The sequence below is a fragment of the Ursus arctos genome, chromosome X (genome assembly GCF_023065955.2).
Source record: "Ursus arctos isolate Adak ecotype North America chromosome X, UrsArc2.0, whole genome shotgun sequence".
In the NCBI taxonomy this organism is placed as follows: Eukaryota; Metazoa; Chordata; class Mammalia; order Carnivora; family Ursidae; genus Ursus; species Ursus arctos.
The window spans coordinates 93,091,898-93,118,995 of record NC_079873.1 but is presented as its reverse complement, the minus strand read 5'-3'; the positions used below and the strand labels follow the sequence as shown (position 1 = coordinate 93,118,995).

General features: G+C 47.3%; 1 protein-coding gene across 7 annotated transcripts in view; it reads right to left on the bottom strand.

Annotated features, from left to right (window-relative positions):
* The window catches only part of LONRF3 (LON peptidase N-terminal domain and ring finger 3), a 39,407-nt gene that overhangs the window by 8,657 nt on the left and 3,652 nt on the right, over positions 1-27,098 (bottom strand). Inside the window, exons 2-10 of one of the 7 annotated variants that reach the window (XM_044392139.3) lie at positions 26,669-26,787; positions 23,087-23,209; positions 18,858-19,013; positions 16,467-16,731; positions 15,600-15,693; positions 6,156-6,270; positions 3,848-3,969; positions 1,869-2,027; positions 1,040-1,202 (exon numbers count right to left, since the gene is read on the bottom strand). In XM_044392139.3, the coding sequence (XP_044248074.3) occupies positions 1,040-1,202; positions 1,869-2,027; positions 3,848-3,969; positions 6,156-6,270; positions 15,600-15,693; positions 16,467-16,731; positions 18,858-19,013; positions 23,087-23,209; positions 26,669-26,787 (1,316 nt within the window). Of the gene's footprint in view, positions 1-1,039; positions 1,206-1,868; positions 2,028-3,847; positions 3,970-6,155; positions 6,271-15,599; positions 15,694-16,466; positions 16,732-18,857; positions 19,014-23,086; positions 23,210-26,668; positions 26,788-27,098 lie in introns of all 7 variants that reach the window. The other 6 variants (XM_057313829.1, XM_044392142.3, XM_057313841.1 and 3 more) reach the window with 6 other exon arrangements.

Below are 27,098 nucleotides of genomic sequence, written 5' to 3'. Positions count from 1 at the left end.
GTTGTGTGTAACCACTGCTGAGGGTGGAGGAAGGATTAAGGTTCCTCTGGGTAAATTAGCTGGAACAGCAAGACAGACAGAAAACCAGAGGAGCCAACTGCCTTGAACGGAGCCATCCTGGCAAACTAGCTTATGCTGCTTTATGCCTCTCTCCTTTTCATGTTTTATATCTGGTTTCCCATTGCCCACCGGGAAAAGAGACATGAGTGCATCTGTGTCTCACTGTGTAACTCTAGTTTGCAAGTCCAATACATTCATTCACTGACCAAACATTTACTAATCTTGTACTATGTAGTGAATGTAAATATAAATGAACATGGGATTATTTACCTCTTCTACCCATTAGTCCAGAACACCAAGGACTAACTGGACATGTTATCTTTCTGCTTTATTGTATGACGTGTTATAGGCAAGAACTCTTAACCAGGCTGCACATTTAAAAATACAAATGTATGGGGGCGCCTGGGTGGCTCATTTGGTAAGTGTCTGCCTTCAGCTCAGGTCATGGTCCCAGAGTCCTGGGATTGAGCCCCGCATCAGGCTCCCTGAGCCTGCTTCTCCCTCTCCCTCTGCCTGCCATTCTCTCTGCTTGTGCTGTCAAATAAATAAATAAAATCTTCAAAAAAAAAGACAAACGTACGTGTGAATCTACAATTATCTCAAAAGAAAAAATTGGAAAATACGAAGAAATTGATACATAAAATACACACGTGTATATATCACTCTGGATCTATCCCTTGGTGTCTCTGGCAGAGACCTAACTCCTAGGCTGAAGGGGCCCCAGGGCTGCTGGTCTGGTTTGGCATTTCTCATGCCTGAATACAACTCAGCAACTAAGCAGGGAAAGCCGGGACACGGGGTGCTCTGGGTGCCATTCTACAGTCAAACAGCAATCCAGCAGCACTCAATGTTGCTGTAACAATTTGGTGAGAAATCCCAAGGCCCCCAAGAGTGCTGAGAAATTCTTTTGCAAACATCTTTGTGTGCCAGGCCACAGGGACAGCCTGGCTTCGGGATGCTTGGCACTGGCCACCCTCACCTTTTGGTCTTCGATGTATTCAATGTCAGCTGTATTGTAACCATCTCGTTGGCCCTGATGGAGGACCTTGAAGCGCCTCTTGCCTATGCTGTCCACCACTGAGCGGCCGTCAGCAAAGAACTGAACGTTCCTGATCTCCAGGATGCAGCCGTATTCCGCGAACCTGCTTAATAGGGTATGAGTAAAGACGTAAATTCTTGAGTCATTTCTGTGGCCTGGCCCTGAGCCATTTCGGTAACCCCAGGCTGTGCCTCGAGGGACTTTTGCCTATTTGCCTGTCTGGGGTCCTCAGCGGCAACTACACAACAGGCAGTGTCTGTGCAAAGAAAAATTTTTATGCAATTATATAACTGCTCCCATTTATTGAGCATATACTATGTATTAGGTACTGTGCTCAGTGCTTTACGTGCACTAACTCACCAGTCCTCCCAACAAACCCAACGAGGGAGGCACTATTATTGCACCCACTTTACGGATAAGGAAATTGAGTCACAGAAGTAACTTGCCCAAAGTCAAACTTGCTCTAAGGCTGGAGCCAGAATATAAACCCAAGCAGTGTGACTCCAGGGCCCACTGTCTTACAGTAAAACAAATTTTATAGTATATACCACTCGTTTAACAAAAGATTAATCCTGGGGTTCCTTTACGTAGGCAGCCTATTACATGGTATCCTAGGGGCCAGGGAGACCCTGGTCTCTACAAATACTCATGGTCACGAACTGACTAAATCTCAGGAGCTGTGCCTCCCCATCTCCTGGGAGCACCCCAAAGTAAACCCAAATCCCTCTCCACCCAAACCTCCCTTCAATCTACATAGTTCTCCACTTACCCTTTGACAGGATCTCCAAGGCACATGCCAAACTGCCTTGTGCCTGTCTCAATGCATCTACGAATCATCAGACGGTAACAAGGCTCAAAGATGTGCAGGGGACAAGGAACGGTGGGATAGGCCATAGTACACACGAAAATAGGCACGTTCTTATTTAAGCTGTCAGGAAGAGCAAATGACGTGGATTTCTCAAAGCAATGGAGCAGAACACAGAAAGGTTGGTCAACCGTCACCTTGTGGTTCCCCGCAGGAAGGCAAGGAGACCCCAAGTTTTGATGGCTGATAAAAAAAATTCTGAGATGCAACCGACACTTTGGGCTGAGTCCCATTACCTGGTGCGGAGGTTAGCCTGAGCGCTGACAGATTGGAACGGACATTCTCTACATTCTAATTTGGCTAAAGACGTCCTCTAGTACCTTCACATTGTGGGCGATAGCTCTACCTCAATTTTTTCTACTCAGAACAATCTCTTCAGGGGCCATGCTGGTGGTAAAAGTGGACCCAGCCCTCCAGGGGGATGGTGGGAAAATCTCTGCAAGGTCTCCAACAGCATCTCAAATTTGCGAAGCCTCCAGGAGATCTGCCTGGCAGGCCCCGCCAGCAGGAGGAGGGAGCAACAGAGAGGCAAGTGTAATCTAGCCCAGTGATGGTCAAATGCTCCTGTGCATCGGTCCCCAGGGGCCCTTAAATCCCGACGACGGGCTGCAGGACCCCCCGAGATATCGGTATATTAGCTCTGGAGTTAGGGCCCAGGAGTCTGCCCTTCCACAAGTACCCATGAAGAAGCAGACACACAGCCTGATGGGACACCACCAACCGGGCCAGCTCCTCCTGGATCACTGTTCTCTTCTTTGTCCAGTAAATCCAATACTGGAACTTATCAATAGGTGTAAGACCATCTGCCCAAATCCCCAAAGTATTAAGTTTAGGATTTCTTTAAATAGACATCCCTCTAGTATACTCCAGTGTTTATTAATAAGACATCACATGATATTGGAGAGATGGGCTCAGAGAAACTCAAGGCAAATTTAGGAATCAGAAATAAAGACGCCCTGAGTAGATCTGCCATTAAGTCAATGAGGAAAGAAAAGGATTTAATTTGTAGCTTCTCAGGAAAACGTATCATTTGAAGGGAGAGGCTCACTCAAACAAACCGGTGGCAGTTTAGAAATGTTCTCTACAGGGTGGGCAGAAAACCAGAGCAGCTTTTGCTATCGGGAACCTTGTCCCCAGAATGCTGTGAGGATTCCACTGGGGATCGGGAGTTGGGAGGGCAGCCGTAGGAGAGGCAGAAGTGAGAGACCGCCTCCTGCTTTTTCTAAGCGAGCTGTTCTTCCCGCCAGGTGGAGGAGGCCTACTGCATCACCATCCCCGCCCTCCATCTCCCATGTGCCCGGCAGCCTTATTACCATGTATTAAGTACTTACTGTGCACGAGCTCATTTGATCTTCGTAATAAGTCCATGAGGTAAGAACTGATTATTCCCAAGCTACAGATGAGGAAACTGAGGTCCAGAGAGGTCAAGTGACTTGCCTAAGGCCCTGAAGTATACTCGCTTTGTGGCAGAACTGTCACAAGCCCGGGTCTGGCGAGCACCAAAGTTCTCAACCTCCCAGCACCTTCTGAAGTATCTGCGGTCTTCTGTGCGCTCCGTAGGTGCCCCTGACTCAGCTACTCCAATTTACTCCTGCCAGCAACACCCAGTTGCCAGTGCCAGGATGCGACCTGTCAGTGGTCTGACTTACGCTTCTTCGGTGGTGTGTTGGTAAACACTGAACAACTGGCTTTTGGTGGGGGGAAAGCTCTGGCTTATAGCATGTGCCAATTCCTATAGCGTAGATACTCTCACCAAGGCCAATGTCAAGCTACCACCATGATATCACCAAGTAAGAAGTGAGGAAAAAATGGGCACATTCAGTTCTATGAGCTTCTGTGAGTGAAACCGAAAAAAGAAAAAAGAGAAACGTGCATATACATACTTCGAAAGCTCTTCCATTTCTTCTTCATAAAGCCTCCTTCGTTCCTTGAGTTCCTCCGGAAGGAATTTAGCTATTAGCTCTTCCATTATGACATTTTTGCTATATTTTCTGGATGCCAAACACTATGGGGGAACAGGGCAATGAGATATTATACAGTCCTCAGAAAAACACAAAGCACTTCTGATGTAATCAGTAGAATAGTTGAATGACCCACATATAGGAGTAATTTGGACCTACACATTAGCAGTTGATAACATCATAATGCGTATATTCTCTGGATGTTACATGTGACTAATTACTTTTATAATTAGGCAAAAATATTTTAACAAGGGAAAAATACTTGCATTGAAGTTCTAAAAATATCATAGCTTCCCTAAAACACTCAAATTGAGATTATGTTCTTGTCAAAAAAGGTGGGGGGTGAATCCTTCCCTTTCCTTTTTCTGGTTACTGCATTTACAAGCTTGCAAAAATGGTCTCCATCTGGGATATACCGAAAGCCTGGTCAAAAGGTTTGGGGAATGAAAGAGCCATTTTCAAACACTGATCTTTTTCTGACATGTCCCACCTCCACCGCACCCCACCCCAACACCTGGCTTCTGGATATTGCCAGTCTAATTATCCCCCCCCCAGTTCAGCTAAAAACAAAACAAAACAGCTAAATACTGGTGATTTTGTCTATTTATCGTCTAGGTTTGTCTATATTATCATCTAGGTTATCACTGAAATTATAAACCATGATTTCAGAACCAAACTCAGGCCCATACGTCACTATTGCTGTCCTCCCAAACACCCCTACTCCGTGCATATCCAGGGTTCTGGAAGCAGCGGGAATTCAACTGTGTCAACCAGACAATGAGAGTTAAAACATCTGCGAATTGCTTGCTATGGACACTACCCATAGAGACCCAGCAGGGGGAGCTCCTGAGTATAAAATTGCTGGTTTGAGACCATTTTCCCTTTCCCAGTATGGGCTATGTGCGTCTATCCTGCAGTGAACTTGATTGGCATAAAATATTTCTCTTTCTTGAAAATGGTGTAAGTGTGCCCCTGTGTCAATACACAGAGATAGACGAGACTATTTTCTAGCCCCTGAGTCTGGAACCCCACAGCATCTGCTCTTAGGATGCCTTCTCAGCCACTGCCATCGCCTGACTGCCGAAGATCAACTGCTTTGCCCAGTCCCAGCCTTTGGGGAAAAGCGATGACTCAGGAGGTTGGTAATCCAGACTCCTCCGCTGATGCTAAAACAAAAACCCAGGAAAGGCACACACTAAAATGTTAACAGTGGTTTTCCCCAGGTGCTGGGCATATGAGTAGATCTTTCTTCTTTCTGCATATTTGAATGTTGTAGTGTTCCCACGACACAAATGTATTGTTTAAGTACAAGGACCATGGGCTCCTCACCCACAGTCAGGCCAGCAGATCCCACCCCCTGATCTAGGCAAGGTGTGATGATGAGCCCCCTCTCCAACCCCACGCACACCCCCAGGGTTATCCTGGATGATTATTCCACTCCATTCCCTTAGTTCAAATGTTTGGCTGTTGCGAAAGCTCAACAGGTGACTTCTCTGGACTTAAATTCACCTAGAGATAGTCTTGCATCTCTGACCTCTCCTCGGGGACGACAGGGGTCAGGGAACATTAAGACCGACTGTAATGCGTCCTGCACAGGTCCCCAGGGGAGGGAAAACAGGGTGGGCTCCCAGGTATTCCTGTGCTATAGGAAATTCCATCAGGTCCACCTGAAAAACAATGGTGACAGCCTGTGTGGTTCCTTTCAGAGGATCTGGAAGCTTCAGAGCTTTTCAAGTAGCCAAATATCTAAGAATAACAGCAGCTCCTGGGGGTGGGGGTGGAACAAGGACCACACTGAAGGTCTGTGAGTTTTTTCTGGGGACCTGGGAGTGATCCCTTCACACCACAGAATAAACACTGATGATGAGAAGACATCAGAGCTCATCTGGTCCAAGCCCGGAGGGGACAGAGGACTCACCTGAGACTGCAGTGAATCAGGAGCCATGATCGGCTTAGCACCAGCATCTCTGTTTATCATCAATTTAATACCTTTGTTTTCATCACAAATTAGTTTCACTATTGACAGTTCGTAAAAACCTAGATGTTGCCCCATCTTCCTGAAGGACTTTGTGAAGAGGGGAAGGGTAGCTCCAAGACAGGAAAGAGAGACAGATGGCCTGAGGCAGTATTTTGCCCAAGCACGGTGCACTGGCCTGGGATCCAACAGGACACCATTTTAGTATCAAATTCCAAATAAGCTAACCTACTCAAGAAAGAAAGAATGTCTTACCTGTGCAAGACCATCTTTGCACAACGGACACTTTGCATTGTGATCTAGGCATCTTTCAAGGCATTTTAAACAAAATGTATGCCCACAGGGTGTTGTGACTGGCTCATAGAATAATCTGAAATTGAGGAATCAAAATGGAAGAAACATGCAATGAGACAAAACATAAAAGAGCTGCTCAACGTTAAGGTTTTACAGCATTATTTGGAAAATTCTGTCTGTGTAAGGAAGGAGGGGTCTTTCCTTTTTAAAATAATTCCCTGCTGTTGTTGCACTTCAGAAAAGCATTTGCTTTTTTATTTCTGAGCTGGATTTTAAAGCAATGCATTGTCAACATTAATGACATAGCTAGATCATTTTGTAACATCAGTTCTAGTCAGTCTCTTCCAACTGGCATCCAGATTGTTTTTCCCTGGCAGGTCCCAGAAAAATAAGAGATTAATGCCCAGAGTGTCTGAATAGATTACATTCTAAAATATTTAGCCAACATGTTCACCGAAGGATATGTAAACACAGAGACAGATACACACACAGATAAACATACACACTCTCACACATTTACTCATTTAAGTATTTTATATCATATATACAATGGGAAAAGACTTGGCTTGTTTGCTAACCTTGATTCCATTTTTCACCTAAGCAATGTTTCCTGCCTGGAGGATATCAAAATTGTACCTCTAACAAATACATAACTGTCTTTTGTATGAATGGATCCTCTTCTTAGAGGCGGTAGATAATACTGTCAGTGTGCTTACTGACAGACACACACACACACACACATATATGTATATATATATACACATACACATATGTAGGTCTGCATCCATATACTTCAATTAGATCCTACTTAATTGCTTTGCAGGAGCTGGATAATTTCAAGCAATCTGGGGAATCTTTTTAAAAGCTGTTCTATACATTCAGAGATTCATGGATTTACTTTGCTTAAAAAGAAAGGCTCACCTGCAGCAGGACCACTGATGGGGGCAGCTGAAGATGGTGGGTCGGAAGTGGGGCTCGCGCTCACCAAAGGACAGACAGAAGGGAGAGACAGATGCCTGACCAACCTATTCTGACCTCACAGGAGTGTTCAGACGAGAGGAAGAGGCAGCCAGCTGCACAGCCCCCTCGTGTGGCCAGGAGGTGCAACAACAGCCTGGCGCACACAGCCAGGCTGAGCAGAAGAAATCAAAATGTCAGAGCTGAGAAGTACCCCGGAAAAAATTGAACCCACCAACCAGAATGAAACTGAAGTCCAGAGGGGAGGAAGTCGCTTATATGTCGGCAGATGACAGTCTATCCAATTTCCACCTTCCAGTCGTGTGCTTTTTCTGTTAAAACAGCGATTCTCAACCTCTCCTGTGTGTGAGAATTACCTGGGGAGCTTTTTCTTAAAATAGCTTTATGGATGTATATATAATTGACATGCATAAACTGCACATACTTAAAGTTTACAATTTGCTAAGTTTTAACATACGTGCACACCTATGAAACCATCTCCACAATCGAGGTCATGAACACTGCTTGTCACCCCCAAACATGGCCTCATGTCCCTTTGTAAACCCTACCTCCTGCACCTCCCCCCAGCCAGCCCCCACCATCCCCTGGGGAACTTGTAAAAATTTCACATGCCAGGGAGCACACCTGCAGAGATTCAGATCCCTTGGTCCAGGGTAAGGGCCAGGCACCAGGATTTTTTTTTAAAGGCTCCTGCGTGGTTTTAATGCGCGGCCAGGATTGAAAATCACTGTATTACACAATCCTACTAATCTCTGCATAGCTGAATCTTCTGTATCGGTCTCCAACCCTAATTATCAGAGCTACCTGTAGAGCTTTAAAAACACAGACACGGTGAACATCCACTGGATAAAGTTTGCGATTCAGCGGGTCAAAGGGAGGGACAGAGATCTGATATATTTAATAAGCCAATGAAAGACTAACAGCTGCTGGCACAGTCCCCTCTTTCTTTCTTTCTTTTTTTTTTTTGTGTGTGTGGTTTTTAAACATCTTTATTTTTAATTATAAAACATTTCAATATACAGAAAAGTCATAATGTAACAGATGCGGATGTGCCCCCCAAGATTAAATGGGCATTAACATTTTACCATATTTGCCTCACAACCCTCTCTTTTTATTTTTTTATTTGTTTATTTTTATAATAATTTTTTATTATGTTATGTTAGTCACCAGAAAGAACGATTACCCAACATTTGCAGCAATATGGACGGGACTGGAGGAGATAATGCTAAGTGAAATAAGTCAAGCAGAGAAAGACAATTATCATATGGTTTCACTCATTTATGGAACGTAGGAAATAGGAAGATTGGTAGGAGAAGGAAGGGAAGAAGGAAGTGGGGGTACACAGAAGGGGGAATGAACCATGAGAGACTGTGGACTCTGGGAAACAAACTGAGGGCTTCAGAGGGGAGGGGGGTGGGGGAATGGGATAGGCCAGTGATGGGTATTAAGGAGGGCAGTATTGCATGGAGCACTGGGTGTTATACACAAATAATGAATCATGGAACACTACATTCCCCTCTTTCTTGATTAAAAAAATTCTGGGGCGCCTGGGTGGCACAGCGGTTGGGCGTCTGCCTTCGGCTCAGGGCGTGATCCCGGCATTATGGGATCGAGCCCCACATCAGGCTCCTCCGCTGTGAGCCTGCTTCTTCCTCTCCCACTCCCCCTGCTTGTGTTCCCTCTCTCGCTGGCTGTCTCTATCTCTGTCGAATAAATAAATAAAATCTTTAAAAAAAAATTCTAGTGGAATTTGAGGGGAAGGCATCTTGTGGGAAAGAAATGAATAGTTTCTTGAGAGAAATCAGTTTAAATTTAACAAGCTATCCACAAAACAGATGCTCACTTATTCATTCCGCAAACGTGCTCTGCGTGCTGACACAGAGCTAGGTGCCGGCAACGTGACGAGTACAAGAAGGCATCTGACTTCTAGGAGACGAGGGGCCAGACATCAAACAGGTCATTGAAAAGGTGATATTTGTTTATTAAGTCCATACCAGTACAAATAAAAATTGTTCAAATGTTGAAATTTAAAAAAACAAGCAAATGAAGGTCTGGAATAGGAGAGACTTTTGATAGATTCACTTTTTCTACTTTTTGAATGTTATATTCCTGTTTTAGAAAGTAGCTCATTTGTTTAACAGAATTAATACATTTTAGTTATTAAATTGGCCAAAAAGTAAGATTTATTTTCAAAAACACTATGATGGAGGGCCTAACCAGTGTACCAAGGCAAGAAGAAAAAAATGAAAGTATGAGGATTAGAATGGAAAAAACCAGATCCATCATTATTCGCACATGGTGTGATGGTGAACTGGTCAAATCTAAAAGAATCGACACGGGGGCTGGGTGGCTCAGTCAGTTGAGCGTCCAACTCTTGGCTTCAGCTCAGGTCATGATCTCAGGGTTATGAGATGAAGCCTTGTGTCAGGCTTTGCGCTCAGCATGGAGTCTGCTTAAAGACTGCCTCTCCCTCTCCCTCGGCCTTCCCCGCCACCCTTTCTCTAAAACACTTAAATTGTTTTTAAAAATTAAAAAATCTACAGAATGATTATTAGAATTCATAAGAAATGATAGTATTAGCAAGGATGTTAGATAAATATACAGACACACACAATTGTATTTTATACACCAGCAAAAAACATAAGAAAACACATTTTTAAAAAGGTAACATTTACAATCACGTTTAGAAATTAAGTGCCCAGGAATAAATCCAACAAAAGTTGTATGAGACCTCTGATGGAAAGAACTATAAACACCTCATGGAAAGGAAGTAAAGAAGACCTAATTAATTCTGATAAAAATCCCAACGGCTTATTTCACATGTTTGTTTTTATGGAATATGACAAGTTGATTTGTAAACTGTATAAGGCAAAGCAAAGGGTAAGAGGAGCAGAGACACTTCTAAGAGCAGCAATATGGGAGGACTTGCTCTACCAGACGTCAGATCTTATTATAAAGCTCTAGTGATTAAAACAGTATAGGGCTAGCACAAGGACAAATAGATCCGTGAACAGAATAGAAAGCCCAGAAATAGACCCAGACCCAGATTCTTGATTTATGACAGCTGTGGCACTTCAAAGCAGAGGGGGGATTTTCAATACATGAATAGCATTCTCAATAAATGCCATTTGGGATAGTTGGCTGTCCATATGGGGAAATGAAGTTGGGCTGTCTCTCACACCCTACACAAAAATCACTTCCCTGTGGGCTGGAAAAGGCAAATGTGAAACAGTGAAGCTTTTAGAAGACACAGTAGAATATCCTGATGACCTCAAGGTAAAAGAAAAAAGATTTCTTAGGCATGACATGCACAAGAAAAAAAATGCCACTTACTATAAATGAAAAGATTGATAACCTTCATTGCATTAAAATGAAAAACTTGGGAGTTCATCAAAAGATGCCATTAAGAGAGCAAAAGGCAAGCCACACGTGGAAGGAGGTATTTGCAACCCACAGGCCTAACAGAGGACTTGTGTCTACAACACGCCTAAAGGTCCTAGAAGTCCCTAAGAAAAAGAGAGAGAACCCAATCAAAGATGGACGAAGATTTATATGCACCAGCCTACATAAAAACTGCTCATAGCGACGTTGTCCGTAATAGCTCCAAACCATGGAGCTGATGAGGCACCTGTGGCAGAGTCATACAGTGGGCCACTACACATGAATGAAAATGAACAAAGTCCACCAATATGCAATAACATGAATAAACCTTAATCCGGTGGAAAAGAAGCCAGAACAAAAAGAAATACGTTCTTTTACACCATTTAGAGATGCATACGTAGGCGGTAAAACTGTTTTTAGAAAGAAGAGAGAAAAGCCAAGATAGTGGTTTCAGTGGGCAAGGGGCAAGGAGTCGTGCTTCGGAAGTGGCACACAGGAGGCTTCTGGGGTCCTGGCCATGTTTTATTTCTGGAACTGAGAAGGACTGCTTGAGTATCCTCTCTACAGAATTTTGTTAAGAGAATACAATTTTAATTTTATGTACTTTTTCACCGTGTGTATTTCTCACAAGCGTGATTTGCAGGCTCATTGGGAAACCATTGCTGTGATCTCCTGGAGCAGCCAGATCAGAAGGTCTCCCTTCCTCGGTAATTTGAGTCCTGCGAATCTGCAACCTTGTGACACATTAGTCAATGGCACCAATGATGACGATGATTGAGGAATCTGTACCTGCTAAACTGTTTTTCCTGAGAACTTCGAAATCAGACCTTTTGTAAAACAGCAGTGATATTGCTGGCTAATTAACTGCAATAAATACTGACATTTAATGAGCAGATGAACGAAACACACACGAAAGGAAACAGCATCTCTTAGCAAGAACTGTGCTTAAAATGCCCCCGATCTGAGTCGTCGCAGACAAGAAGGCTGCCACAGAAGCTGCATAATGACTGCTTTGAAATAATTCAAAGTTCAGATGCTCAGAATATATCACCTTTCAAGACTCAGTTCGCTTCAGGGCTACCCTGCCCCTCTACAAAGGCTCATGGAGTAAAGTGACAAGGAACAGGTAGAGGATATTTCTCTTGCTATTCGGGTGTATGTAATACTGTTTTCATATAAATTCACTTCATATTATTACTACTGAGGAAATTAAGACTCAGACAGGTTAAATGACTTGCCCAAGGTCACACAGCTAGCTAGGAAGTAGCAGAGCTTGGGGTGTGAAGTCACACCTTCTTCCCAAGCTCATCTTCCTTCTCCACCATATGACACAGCTGCGACAGTGTGCACATCTATATCTAGAACAGACATCATCCATCTGGGTGTAGACGCACGTACTGACAACACAGTTCTCTCCCTCTCTCTCTCCCCACCCCAGAAAGAGAGAAAGAGAGAGAGATCTCTGTATATATAGATAGAGCTAGAAATAGGTACATACTTGAAGTCCTCTCCCTTTTGTTCACCACTTTCGGTAGCGATTGCAGGAAACACTTCAGGGAGGCATTTATAAATCAGAGTAGAGCCAGATTTTCTCACAAGAAAGCATTTTACATTGTCACAGTGGTAGAGTAAACAATAGTAATAATAAATGCTTTCAGTTAGACGTCAGCCCGGATAAAATGTTTGGCTTGTCTGGAAATAGCTATCTTTTCCCACCAGTTACATCCTTGTATTGTGTTCTTTTGCTGCTATCAAATGAGAGTGAAGAGGGAATGAGAAGGAGGGGGGCGGAGAGAGAGAAAGAGAGAGAGGGAAGGAAGGAGAGAGACAGTGGGGGGGGGGGGCGCGGACTCCTTAACACCCAGCTATTTGAGTAGCTAAAACTAGGTTAAATACAAAGTTTTCGTTTCAATTGGCAAAGAGGTCACTGGGCCATTAGGTAACTGGTTCAAATATCAAACATTCTTGTTCCACATCTCAAAATATCTTTGTCACCCCAAAGGCGCTGTTCCGCAACAGCCCCAGAGGTGGCCCCCAGTGGCAAGAGTATCCAGCTGGCTAAATCTCAAGGGAAGGTTTCCAGTCACAAAAGACTGAGGGGGCAGAGTTCTGAGGGGTTGGAATTAGGAAACAACTTCCCTCAACAGAGCTCTCCCAATCCAGCCAGGGGGACTTGGGAGATTGGAAAGTGTCTCATTAATGCACACCCCAATTCTTGTCCCATTCACCTTTTCCACCCTTTTCCCTGCAAGACAGACAAGCTGCTCCTGAGTTTCCCTCTAGAGTCAGACGAACCTCACACTCCAACTTGCCTTCTACTAATGCAGCACCACAGAACTAGATTTCATTCTAGAAACTTGTAGAGGAGGTACAAATGTTTAGTTTCATGACCCAGCAGATGGTTTGAAAATATCTCAACCCTTAGACACCCTCTCGTCCAAAGACACGTGAGGATCATAATAGAACCTAATAATAATCCTAATGACAATAAAAAGGAAAAAAAGCACTAGAGAGGTGGAAACAGGAACTTCGTCAAGACTGTATTCAAACTAAAGCATGTATATGAAACAGCCTCTGTCAACATCGGATCTCTGACTTACAGACAAAGCCTGTTGCAAGGGGAACTACATGCTTCTGACCAAGGGCTACAGGCTTCTTTTAAAGATTTTATTTATTTATTTGAGAGAGAGGGAGAGAGCACAAGTGGGGGGAGGGGCAGAGGGAGAGAAAGAGAGAGAGATAAGCAGACTCCCCGTTGAGTGGGGAGCCTGATGCGGGTCTCAATCCTAGGAACCCGGGCTCATGACCTGAGCCGAAGGCAGACGGTTAACTGACTGAGCCACCCAGGCGCCCCAAGGGCTATAGTTAAGAGCCTTGAGGTCAGAAATGCTCTCTGGACTAGGCAGGCTCCTTTGCACCCTGAAGCAGTTGGAGTCTCCTTAAAACTTACCAGCCTATATGACAGCTACCCCAGACAAAGATGGGCTTTTGTTTTGAAGTCTCATTTAGAACAGAGGGGCAGGATAAGGGAAATAATGGCTTTTAAACTCAGGGTGAGCAAACCAGAAGGGGGTCTTATCCTCTTGGTGTTTATTTCTTGGAGCAAATTTCTAACCCTTTTCTGAAGCCCCCTGTTGAGATCAGGGACAAACAAGATGAAAGGGAGAAAGCAGAGGAAACAGAACAAAAGAACTTCAACCTCAGGATTCTGAGCCCTCAGCAAAAACACAAACAGGATGAGTCTGTGTGTTTGATTTTGCATTGGCTGGATGTTGGGAGGAGTATTAAGGAGGATACGTTCAGCAAAGACCTGGGCTTTCTGAACAAGCTAAACCAATCTGGCAAAGTCTGACACCTGAAAGACTGTGGCTTAGAGGCACAAAGGCAGAGGCCCATTTCTCCGCTTGGAAGCAGAGTTTCTGCCCCGTACCTTGGCTCCTCCATGACCCACGGGATGTTTTGTTGTGAGGGGGACAGAGAGATGGCCAAAGGGAACTGGTTACATAGCCCACCCCACTCTCACCCACTCCACCTAAAACTCCCCGATTGTATCTGGAAGGCGTTCTTTCGGTGCTGTGGCATTCATCTGCCGGACTGTTCGTTTTCAGGCCTGCCCAAGCGCAGGAACAAATCTGACAATTCAATTATTTTTAAGAGAGAGAAAAAGTACATGTCCAGGTCATGGCCTCCTTACTCATTTTTATGTGGACCAGGAAAGTCCTTCCAAAGACGATGCATGTGATTGATATGGAAGGCATATGCGTTTGCAAAGGGCAAGAAACCATCTCAGGATCCTTGGGTGGCTGGATCCCACTGTGTGGTAGACCACAGGATTTTTCTTGACATCTCTTGGGCCAACCATCTTAACAACTTTTATGCAAATGTCTCAGCCTTCTTTTAATGCTATTTTGGAAAAAAAAGACACTTTTTAGACTCTACTGAAATCTGTGGACCTTTGTTTGGAAATACACACACACACATATACATTTTTACATACAACTTCAGGGAATTCACAGATCTATTAGAATCCATACATAGAACTTCCTCAGGGGTCCACGGGCCTAAAGTTAAAGAATCTCTGGTCAAGAAAAAGAGTTAACATTTATGGAGTATTTAATATGTCCGGCACTATTCTAAGTGTTTTAAATAGATTCCCTCGATTAATCATAACAACCTCATAGGGTAGGTATTACCCTTCTCTACTTTACTGATGAGAAAACAGTGGCAGAGAAAATCACTTGCTCCAGGTCAAACAGCCAGTAAGTGGCAGAGCCAGGGTTCAAGCCCAGGCCATCTGGCTTTGGAGCTCTTCCTCCACAAAGTCACAGCTGTGAAAGGAAAAAAAAACGAAAGTACTTTTTTTTCCACACAGCCCAAGCTTGTACCAGCTTCCTTTTTTTCTGAGGGGGTTGGGCAGGTGTGTGGATAATTTGCTTCCCCACTGGGTACAGAAGGGATGTCTGGCCAAGAAGTACATGCCTACTACTAATATGGTTCAAAACGAAAACCAGTCAGGCCCTCTACTTGGCTTCCAAAGAATAGGCCTATGGCATTGATGTCAGCCCTTGAGCTTTGAGATCTTGCTCCAGTAGTCGAGATTAGTTCCAGGGTCATGAACTCAAATACCTACAAGGTACCAGGAAAGTAATGCAAATATAAGACACAGGCAGTTGGGAGAGAGGGGAACCATGGCCAACTGGAGAGTGTATGTCCTATCTCCAAACATTCACATTTAACAACAACAACAACAAGAAAATCCCATGAAGGCCAGACTAAAGACATTCAGCGTGTGGCCATCAGTCTGTGATCTCCGAGTAGACCATTTCCTTCCCACTCTTTAAGTATTTCCAAGTCAGGAGTGCAGGGAATATAATCTGTAAGCAAGGGACACATGCTAGCCCGTGCGACAAACAACAGCATGATTTTCATTCTGTTAGAACCAGGCTTTTCCATGCTAACCAACCATACAACAGGTCACTAGCCGAATGGTCCAGACTCCCCAGAAGAAGAAGGCTCAAGCAATAAGTGAAAGTCCCCGTCACATACCTCATACATAGGGCGCATTCAAGGTCAGATGCATCCACAAAAGACGGCAGTGGAGCACTGGCAGCAGCCTCGGCCCCCTGCTCAGCCGGAGGATCTGTGATTTAGAAAGCAGTACGTCAGAGAGGGACCAACCTCATTTTCACAGACAGCACTTCCGAGGCAAAAGAATCCCATTAGTTTTTCAGCTTGCCGCCCTCGCCCTGCCTCCCAGAGGGTAGATTCAGTGGCCGCCTGAGCCACCGGGATTGGGATTCCCTGAAGGAGGCTCCGGGAGGCTTCCAGCAGCCCCATAGAAGAAAAATGTGAGCCTGGGAATGTCCAAGAGCCCTGGGGACTCGACTCCAATGCAACGGGCACCTCACTCAACAGCCGCAGGGGGAGCAGCAGCGATTCCATGGCCCGAGCCAGGCCTTCAAGGCTGCTACTGAATCCTGGCACTGCCGCCTGTCTTGGAAAGACGTGAGGCTGCGGCTGCTGCTTCTGAAGCCTACCTCTGGGCCCCCAGCTGGGAAGGAGGCGGGCCAGGCCTGATCGCACCTCCCTGCTCCTCCGTGCCTGGAATGGAGACGAGGGTGAGGGCAGCTAGCCATCAAGGGCGTGAGGTGTCATGACGCAATATGGGGCCTGACCTTACAAGGCTTTGGCTCTCCCTTATTATTAGTGAACCCCAGCGGTATGCTAGGAACCACGTGCGCTCTCACGGAGGCCTCACGCGCCCTGAGGTGGCACGACTCGGTGCCACAGCCTGGCCGCACGCCCGGAGCCCACGGAGCCGCAGAGCCCACGGATGGAGGCCAAGTAACCCGCAGACGCTGCTGCGCCCCGGCACCGCCTCCAAGCCCCTCTCTCCCTGGGTGGAGTCAGTACCTGGCTTCAAGGCTTTCGCAGGCACCTCTGGGTCTTGGGTTTCAATTTGACAATGCTTCCTTTTCTTTTCTTGGCATTTGCCAGCCTTGGTGGAGGCAGCTTCTGCAGAGGCAGCGTCCCCCTTCTCCTCCTCGTCTCCTGCCTGGCCCTTCTGGTCGCCTTGTTGCCCCTCCCCCTCTACTTTAACTGGGACTGCCAGGCTGCCGCCGTCTCCCCCCGCCGCTGCTTCCTCCTGACTAGAACAGTGTGGGATCTCCGGGTTTTCCTGGACGAAGAAAGAGCGAAATATCAGTATCACCTTAGGACCAGCGTCGTCTTCTGACATTGCTACCCATGGGGGACAGAGAGAAAACTACGCAGCCCTGATCACTGAGTGCACACACAGCTTCGCTGGGGGGCAGTCAGAAGACATATTTCATACCTCTGGCCACACAGCACCTGCAGTGAAGGCATGCCGGGCCTGGGTGAGACAGAAGAACTTCCCTAGGTAAGGACAGGAAGGCGTGGAGAGGACAGACACCTTGGGCTATGGTGAAGGGGACAGACACAGAGTGGCAACCCGCCCTCTCCTGGCCAAATCTTTCCCCAGCTACTGCCTGAGGGAAAGCAAGGCACACAGTGAGGGTGGAGCCTGTCACTCAACCTCCTGCCACCCTCACTGCCACTCCAGGCCACCTGCAAGCCGCACGCCAGCTCCAACAGGACTTTCACTAAGGCTTTGGCACGGGTGTGCGCACAGGCCTGTGGAGTTACCTCAGGTTCCAGTGCTCTGTGTTATACACAGAGTCAAGAGAACTCCGGGTTCTACTAGTCAAAAGACAAACTACTCTTTTGACTCGATTTTGGGTGAGAAGTCTGAAAAAGAGACAAGTCATTTGGTAAAACGACCAATAATGTCTCTAGCCTTTTCAAGAATTTTTGTCCAGGAGGGAGCATTTGAAAATGGATCTAGAAAAAATCCAATGACAAGGTGTTTGTGCAGATTTATCTGGAGAACCCTGAACTCTACTCTAAATCCACAGTCCACAGGTCCAAATGCTGTTGTTTTCTTTCCTTCCAGCCCCTAGCCCCTCAAAATGGTAGATAGATGGAAAATGGGGAGTGTATGGTGGGGAGAGAACAGTGAGGTGCAGAGAAGAAGGACGTGGGTCTTTCTCAGGCTTTAGCCTGGGGAGTTCGGGGGACGTGCAGCACCACAGCAGGGCTGCTCCCTCAACTTTCCCAGAGCCCCGGGCATTGTCCACACGGGAGTGCACTGCTTTGTGAAGCAAAGTTCATGTGGAAGCCCAATCCCCATAGCTGGCTCAGCCCGGAAAGCCACAGGTGCTGTTTTCCCTCATTTCTGATTGAGCTGTGATGAGAAGTCACTCCCGGCACTTTCTCAGTTCACTATTAGTGTTCTCAATCATGTACTAATGATCTCAAACATTACCGACATGCTCTAGGGGTTCTCTGACTTCAGAAGATACTCGGTTCTGCCCCATTTTTTGTTTGTGTGTGTGTGTGTGTGTTAAGTCAGGCACACCTGCATTTTATTCCTTCTCAAGAGCGGGGAGAGAAGCAGGGAAAACGTAAGTTTCCTGCCTGTCAGAGAACCCAAGAAGCCGTGGAGATCACAGGGCTTCCATACAGGGGGAGAACACAGGGCACGGATGGAGGCAAGACTATTGCCTCAAGGTGCCTAGGTTTTCAGGGCTGAATTCTGCCTTCAAGTCTGGACTTCTGAGCCCCAGCTTCTGCCCACTTGCCCTCTGCTGGGAAAGCCAGGGCCTGGAGCCCATCTCTCCGTGGTTCTGTTCCCTTGTTCTCAAAGATGGGCCCGACCCGTCTTCCTCCCAGGGACTTAACGCTTCCCAAATTGCTTCCCTCTTCCCGGCTACAACTGCGTCCTGGAAGTCTACTGATGTGTAAGACACCGTGTGGGAATATAAAATTACCTCCACTTGGGGATCAAATAGAGTTGTCTTTACACAAGGAACTCAGCTGGTGCTCAAAGACCAGCAGCTTGAACAAAGAAAAAAAGCAGGAAAGGAGGGGTTGTTAGGCCTCTTCCCAGGCTCCGCCCCTAAGCTGATAAAGCCGCCCGGGACTGAATGGCTCCAAGGGACACGGGCCAGCTCCTTTTTACTTCTATCAAATCTCTCTCTCAGCTGGATCTGACCAAGAACTGAAAAAATGAAGGTAATAAAACCAACTCCCCCCCCCCGCCAGGGACCGTGCCTGAAATCCAGTTTTCTCCGTAAGAAATAACCTTCTAGCAAAGAACACCACCACTAGCGACTCCACTTCTTCCTTCTCAGGAGCTGAAGGAGAGGCAGGGCTCACTCCCACGTTTGCCCACACAACAGCCAAAAGAAGCATCGCGAGCGAGCTGGGCGAGTTGAGTTTTACCTGTGAAAACTTTGGTAGATTATGACTGGTGCCTTCAGTAGCCATTGATTCTACGTGTTCCTTTAATCTAGGGTGAGGTGCCAACAACTTCAGGATATCGGGAAAATGTTCCTGAGAGTCCCCCGGGACTGATGGTGAAAAGAAACTAAGGAGAAGCTGTGACATAAAACAGAAGACTTCACTGCTTAAGTTTCTACAGGTGCTTGGGTGGTGGGGGGGAGGGGAAGAAGGGGCAGGGGAACACAGCTCGCAGGGTGAAACTCCAGGGAAGCAGCCTGGAGCCAGAGACCCCCACCTCAGCTCGGCGTGTGTCAGAGGTACCTGGGCAGCTTATCAACACTCCAGGTCCCAAGTTCCCACGCCTGGCTCCCCCGGGCCTGAAGTGTGGCCCCAGAATCTGGATTTCAAAAAGGCACCACAGATGCCTCTGTCACCCTAGCCAAAGTTAAGAACCATCACTTGCATGCTACCATTCCATAGAAATACCTGCAGTGGGAATTCAAGACCTATCTAGGAGGAAAGAGACAGAGAGGTGAAGGCAGGAGACAACACCAGGGGACCTACAGTCACGTCTGTAGCACCCCCGTGGGTAGAAGTCTACACACGTCTTCTAGGTTCCTCCAGCTCTTTCCCCTGCTGGCCCATTTTGCTCCCTCCTCCCCAGACCATCCTCCTTGGAACTTTAATCCCTTCCACAGTGAAGTGGTGGGAAGAGCAGAACCCAGCCTCTCCTCCCCCATTCTGGCCTTCGCTGTGCAGAGACTGTCAGGTAACTTCAAGTACCGGAGGCAAGCAGGTTCCAGTCTGGGGCTGGTTTCCCTTGCGGCTGGAGAAGGTGGGGGCGGGGGAGGAGACAGGTGAAGACCCAGAGGACCCAGAAGGGCCTGGGAGTCAAGGATGTGTGTTCTCGTGCAAGCTTCCCCACGAGCTGCCCGTGTTCTTGCTTCAATTCTCCCCTGTGCCAGCACGGGTTTTACAGACAGACACGTGGACATACTGTATATAATACGAAACACAAGAAAGCAGCTCGCTTGGCTTCGAACACACATTGAAGTGTTTACCACTGGGCAGCCGCTGCAGTGTCTGGAGACCCCCTAAAGGATGCTCCACGCCCTTGCTCAGGGGAATAGGGTATGAACTGATCAAAGGAGGCTGACAGAAATTCCGACCAAACTCTGTCCAGTTTAATTTGTCCCCTTGCTGGTCCCCAGCAGGGCCTTCACGACGCTCCTTGAGATGTCACACTTTCCACATAGCCGAACCCTGCTCAGTCTCCAAGGCTGGCTCCGGTGCTACAAACCCCCTGGTCTCACTTGTCCGCTTGTGCTCCCTACTGCACTGCAATAGAGCACCTTATATTACACGAATTTGCCCTACTCTCAAATCGTGCCGCACACCTAAGTCTTTCTCTCTAACCAGATGGCCAGCTTCTGGAGGCCCATGACAGTTCTCTAATACATACTCATCACCCCGGACGGAATTGAATTAAGATACTTATAAATCCCAGGGCCCAGGCAGAGGCCGAGCGTTCAAGCCCAAAGTCCTCAGACAGATCGCAGTTTCCTTCCAGCTCAGGGAAACCCACTTCCCAGGTCTAAGTTGTTGGTAAAGGAGTGAGGTGGGGAGGTTCTCACAGTGCCCAGGGCCATAAATGCCAGCTTTCAGAGGCCCCTCCTCCCCAGGAACCAAAGTTGGCCTTCAGAAGCCCTCCTGAGTGGCCCAACAGGACGAACCCACTTCTGAAGCAGTCTCCCCGGAAGTCTCCCCCACAGAGCACGGTGCTTGTGTGCCTGATGAGCACCAGGTGACGTATGCAATTGTTGAACCCCTATGTCGTACACCTGAAACTAATATAACGGTGTTAACTAACTGGAATTGAGATAGAAACTTTCGAAAAGAGAGCATGGCGCTCTTCAGTGGCGGCCACACAGCATCCCAAGGTACAAGGTTAAAAGGGCAGAGCGTGGAGGGGGGTGGGAAGGGAGGCAGAGGGGAGAAATGGAAGGAAACAAGGCAGAAACAGCAACAGCACTTCACTTCTTACATTTACTACCTAAGACCTCATTCTAGACCTTCCCAGCGGCTTTGGAAAACAAAAGTTGGGATCAGTGCTCAGTGAGAATAATCATTCCACGTGAATGAAAGTCAATTCCACTTCAGTGTCAGCCTTAGAAAGACCCGAATGGGCCAAGAAGGGGAAAAAAAAGAATCCGAGGTAAAAACAAACATTAAAAAGAAACCTAGGCCTGGGAGCGCCTGAGGTAGCCAATTACTGCCAAGTGAACCTGGACCATCTTTGTCCAGTCTTCAGCCCCGAAACTGGAACGGTACAGTACCTAAGAACTGCTGAGGGGCCTCAGTGTTCGTATATGGCTGCCGTGCCCTCATCACAGTCGGTGGAAATTCGCCTCCATATTCTTGGCCCCACTTCAGAACTCCAGGACGTTCACTATGGGCATCCGCTCCCTTGTATTGCCTGGCATTTATAGTGCACTGTATGACACACGCAGGATTGGAAGGTCCCTGAGGACGGAGACTGTGGCTTATGCCTCTTTGGGTCTCCAGAGCTTAGCACAACACCTTGCCCCATCCCGTTACGCAGTTGTGCAAGTGACACTAGCTGGTCTATAAAAGTGGCTGGAGAGAAAGGTCACCCCAACTGATGACCCCAGAGCCTCTCAGGCCAAGTAGGGAATGGACGAACAGGAGTCAAGAAACCACTCACCCCTGGATCTGACACCTGCCTCTGTTGGCCTTTGCATACTCTGCCCCCAAAGTCAAGATTCTTCTAACCAACCTTTGTCCATCCCCCACCCCCAGAACCGGACGGTCCCACTGCTACTCTCCACCCTACCCCAGCAGTGAGTGCCAAGCCCCCTGGCATGTCCTCCTGGGACAAAGAATGGTGGAATGGCTAAGAAGGCAGACTCTGGAAGCAGATGGAGTTGGGTTTATGTGCCCTTTCACCAGTCACCAGCTGCATGATCTCGGGAAGTCACCAAGCCTCGGCTTCCTCATCTATCTCATCTGTAACATGGGGATAAATAACATCACCTACCCTCATAGGCATGTTGTGGGGGTTCAATTATAGCCTCCACAGAAAGCCCTAGCACAGTGCCTGGTGCACTGGAAATGCTCGATAAATGTTAGCTGTTTTTATTTACACCATGGACTATACTTAAGATTCAGGGAAGGGTTCACAGCCTGGAGCAATTCTCTGCCACCAGTACTCCCCTCAAGAACCCCTTGTCCACTTTCCCAAACCAGGTCAAAGCAACTTTCCAGAGAAGAAATATGTGCGAGGCACAACCTTCAGAGCTCAGCTTCCCCCAGTTCACTGATTTTGCTAAAGATTCCTTTCTGGAGCCTTCAGAAACCAATCCTGTCTCTTGCTCGCTTTCTTAACCCACGGCTCTGCCAAACCTCACAGGGACAGAGGCACTGGAGACAGGTGGTGAATAGGGGGAGGGGCACAAGGAGGGCAGAGGCCACCACTGACTGTCAGCATCCAACTTCCGGGCCAATTAGGCCCACACTGTGAAAGCACACTGTGGAACAGTAAGCAATGCAGTCCATGAACTGAGGACGCTTGACCCTTCACCAGGGCTAACATTTCATGAATTAAAAAACAAAACAAAACCACCACATTCTCCTGGGATTCAAGAGTTGGAATGACTGCTTGGATTATATCGTAAGGGTCCCTGACTTACATTTGTGAGACAGTGTGTGTTCTATTTCTAGCCAAGGCTGAAGGCTGGAGTTCTGCATATAGCAGGGGAGATGGTGACCAACATTCCTGGCAAGGAGCTGGCTGCCCTGTGTGGCTGGTGAAGCTATGACTCAGCCAAAGCACAGTTCTACAACTGCAGGCAGCCCCACACCCCTGACCTCTCATCAACAGGCAGATTCTCATCGGTGAGCCTCCACTCCCACGTTAACTTGTTTGGTTTGCTTTGGTTTGGTTTTCCTACTCACAACCCAGACGCTGAATGTAAGAAGCGAGAGGCTCCTCCAAAAATGCAGGAACTGCTCAATCTGATTGTGTATGCCAAGAGGATGGTGTTTCCAGGCGATTGGCCCTTGTGTCTCCTTCCTGCCCCCTTAACCAAGGGAGCCACCCACTCAGGGCCCTAAATGCCAGGGAGGGCAGTTCCCTCACTCCCCTCCTTGGAGAAGACAGAGAAGTGGGAGCCCACTGGGCAGCTGGACCTGACATCATCTCAACTCACCCTCTGGGCTTCAGATCTTGCTCTTTTGTTCTTTCCATCGAGGGACACACAATATAGAAACTCCCTTAGTGCTTCCTCCACCTTGCCTAAGGTGGCTAAGGCTTGTGCTTTTCTGAAGTGTGCCTGGAAGAAAACATTAGCGTTCAATCCTGTTCTTATTCGCCTGTTAACTTATTGACACTAGCCAAACGCTTAGTGAGTATTCGTTACTGTGTGAAGGGTTTTAGAAGGACTACCTTATCTACAGCCCTATCATGTAGGCAAATGTTCTGAAGCCCATTTTACAGAAGACGAAACTGAGACCCAGAAAAGTGACTTGCCCAAAGGAACACAGCTGGTAAATTATGGAATCAGGGTTTAAGTCTGAGACTGACTGATACCAAAGTCTAATTTCTTAACCATCGTGCCATATGACCTCCCTGCTGCCCCACTGCTGTATTGGAGGTATTGCCAAATGTAGCAAGAACCCTCATTTAAGCACATACTGTCCAGCTTCCAGAACCCACCCAGACAGGCCTTTCTATTAACTAGTCTGTCAAGCAAAGACCTAGTCCACATTACTGGCTGAGTGATCACATATACTTGCTGATCATTTTTCAGAAGAGGCCCAAGGGAAAGGACATGACTTCTCCAAGACCTCAAGGTATAGTCAGTGGCAAAGCTGGAACTAGAACTGTGGTCTAGGATCCCCAGAATGCTCTTCTCCACAAAGCTGACTTCCCTTCAGAGGGCTAACCAGGGGCTGAGCAAATGCTTTCCCTCCCGTGGGCTCAGCTCACTTCTGTTCCCTTCCCCCATCTTTAAAAAGCATAAAGAAGTCTTAGGGGCGCCTGGGTGGCTCAGTTGGTTAAGCATCTGACTCTTGGATTCAGGTCCTGATCTCCTGGCTCCTGAGATCTAGCCCTGCATCAGGCTCCCCGCTTGGCAGGAGTGTGCTTGAACATTCCCTCTGCCTCTTCCCTCGCTCACATGCACGTGTGCTCTCTCTCTTTCAAATAAATAGACAAATCTTAAAAAAAAAAAGTATAAAGAAGTTTTAGGGCTCTCTGGTGTCCCTGCCTAACTGCCCCAGCAGAGAAACTCCTCAGGTAGCAGAAAAGCATCCTGGGGAAGAGGGAGGAACAATAAAAGAGGTGGGAAGAGAGCTACATTCTCTCTGTGCCTTGGGACAGGTGGCCGTTGCAACTTGGCTGAGAGGGCATTGATCTTGAGTCATCTAGGGTGCCCCTCGGGGGCCTGCTCCCCACTCCCTTGACTCCATGGCTGACCCTGAGTCTAACTTAGAGAAGGAAATAATCCAGGTTGCAGCTGCTGGCCACTCCCAGCTTCCCCTCCTAACATGCTTCTACAGGCCCTGGGGCGGCGCCCTCTGGCTCCGGCCTGGCTACCGTCTGGCAGGCAGGGATCTGCCTTCTTGAGCTGTGGCCCCTGCTCCAAACCTCTTGAGGTCCTGCCCTGTACCCCCCACCCTCTTCCTGGAGCCTAATCTTGACTGATAACTTGGGTGTTGATGGCTTCCTTCATTGCTCCTCCCAGCAGTGTTTACCAGGGGCCCCCTGGAGACAGATTTACGTGACATTTCAGGGCAGCTAGAAGGGATAAGTGTTGGGAGACTGGAGAGGTCTCTAGGACCCCTCCAATCATACCAAATAGCGACCCATATACTCCACCTGCTCAGGGTAGCCAGCCCACCCACTGAGAGCTATACCATCTACAGGATATGTTGAGTACCGCTGAGCCTGGCTGAACTGGCTGGACTAGGACCTCAGGAGGTACACCCCTCCCCTAGGGGCACTGCACACAGAAATGGTGGGAACTATGCAAATCAGGGTATGGGCTGGTTTGGAATCATATGCATCAGTTCAAATATTCTCTCAACCCTCAAGACAATATCGTTCGTTCTCTGAGCTGCCTCTCCACTTACCCCAGCACTTTGGGGAAATGAAACTCCTGTTTACTACTTCCACCAACTCTGATTTCACTGGGGAAGTCACTTTTCCCATTTCATCCGAAATGGTCCACTACTTCTCGGCCCTGCTTCCCACTGTACTATGAAGGCTCCCACCCTTAGGCCCTAGGTTTAGGGTGGGAGCGGAAGAAGCTGCAAGAGAAGTCCTCTTACCCCAGGCAGCTTCCTGACCTGCACCTGCTATAAGGCATGAAATGTTCTCACTGAAGCTCTTTTGGGTCAAGACACTGGTGACTTTTAGTAAACTGCAAATCTGTTCCTTGGGAAGGAGAACATACTACTCTGCCATAACCCATGAAAACCTCCTCATCAAAGAACATAAGAGCTTCACTCTGACACTAACGGCCCAGTGTGCAGGTCCATGGATGCTTTATCTGAGGTTACCAGCTCCAGAAACAGTCTGATAATCCAAAGTTTCATAAGCTTGGCATCAGAAGTCATTAGGTGGCAAATACATATGATATAGAATAAGTCCTAGTCTTTATTTCACTTAGTGTGAATTTTTGCATAATGTATGGCAGAAATATTAGCATGTGTGATTGTGGGATGCTGTCCAGGGCTCACTGAGGGTGCCACCTAGTATATGGTCTTTCTGAAATCAGAAACATTCTGGACTCTGAACACTTCTGGCTCCATGGGATTCAGATAAGGGATCACAGATCAGGACCTGGGTAAGGTGGGTTTCCGAGGTGTTATCCGGGGGTTGTGTAGACAGAACACTGCACCAAGGCCCAGCAAACGGCAGAGCTCCCAGAATGGCCTCTTGATCATGCTCACCTGTGGCCCTCACACCACATTCCCCAGGAGGCAATTGGGGCAGACAGCAATAGCTGTGCTTTGCAACCAAGGACCCTTGGGGTCAAGAGAGTGAAACGACTTCCCCATGGTCACTTAACTTGCAAGTAGTAGAGCCCAGGCTCAAGCCTAATCTCCTAAACAAAATATTGACACGTGACTAAGGGCCAGTCCTGAGGCCAGAGATGCAGAAAGTGACCTAAGAGGTGTCTAGCCTTTCTCCGACCACCCCTTCATGTGACCTAGATGTTTGGGGTTACCAGCAGGCTGATTATATTAAGGACTTGAAATAACACAACCAGCCAGCAATACTTCTCTCACGTTCTGCTTTCTACTGTCCCTGAAAATGACAGAACATATAATGCTCTGTGCCAGGAATTGTTCTAGGCATATCACATGAATCAGCTCATGTAATCCTCACAACAAACCCTGTTAAGTAGGTGCTTTGAATATCCCCCCACTTTATAGATGAGGAGATGGGGCACAGAGAGGTTGAGTAACTTGCCCAGGACCACACAGCTGGTAGAAGTAGCACAGCTAGGGCATAAATTCCGGTGGTCTGACCGCTAAGTCCATATTCTGAAGAGTCACAAAGCCTAGCTGCTCTGCAGGTCATCAGGTGAAGAAGTAAATTGGGGAAGAATCCAGTTCCCTTGCAGACCCCAGAGTTACCCTTTGCCAAGGGACCCCCAGCTCCTTAGCAAAGCCTTTTCCCTGCTCTACTTGAGCTCTAGTGCCCCAAACCTTCAGGGAGGCAGCCCTTCCTGCCAATTCCTGTTTATAGTACAATCCATTCCCATGGCTCCCATTCCACTCACCTTAAAACCCATTGGGCGGAGCTTACATGCTATTTCTGCATCATGCAGGGCATCCTCATGAGACTCCAAGGTGAAATAAATTTGAGACCGGTTGCTATAAAGCAAGTGGTCATTTGGAGCTGCCAGAATGAGAAAAAAAAAAAAAAAGCTCTCATTAGTGGTCCCAGCGCGAACACATAAGTCCTGTATGAGGATGGGTCTTGAGCAAATGGCAAGTTATCTCAGATTTCGCTATTGGGGATCCAAAGGGTTAGACTCCATTTCCAGCCCTGATATTGCCCTACCTGCCACACACCTCCCACACCCCGCAAGCCACTCTGGATCTGAGCTTCCCCAACTATAAAGAAGTCATTTTTTTAAGTTTGTTTACTTTTATTTATTTTTTAAAATTTTTTGATGGGGGGGGAGGGCAGAGGGAGAGGGAGAGAGA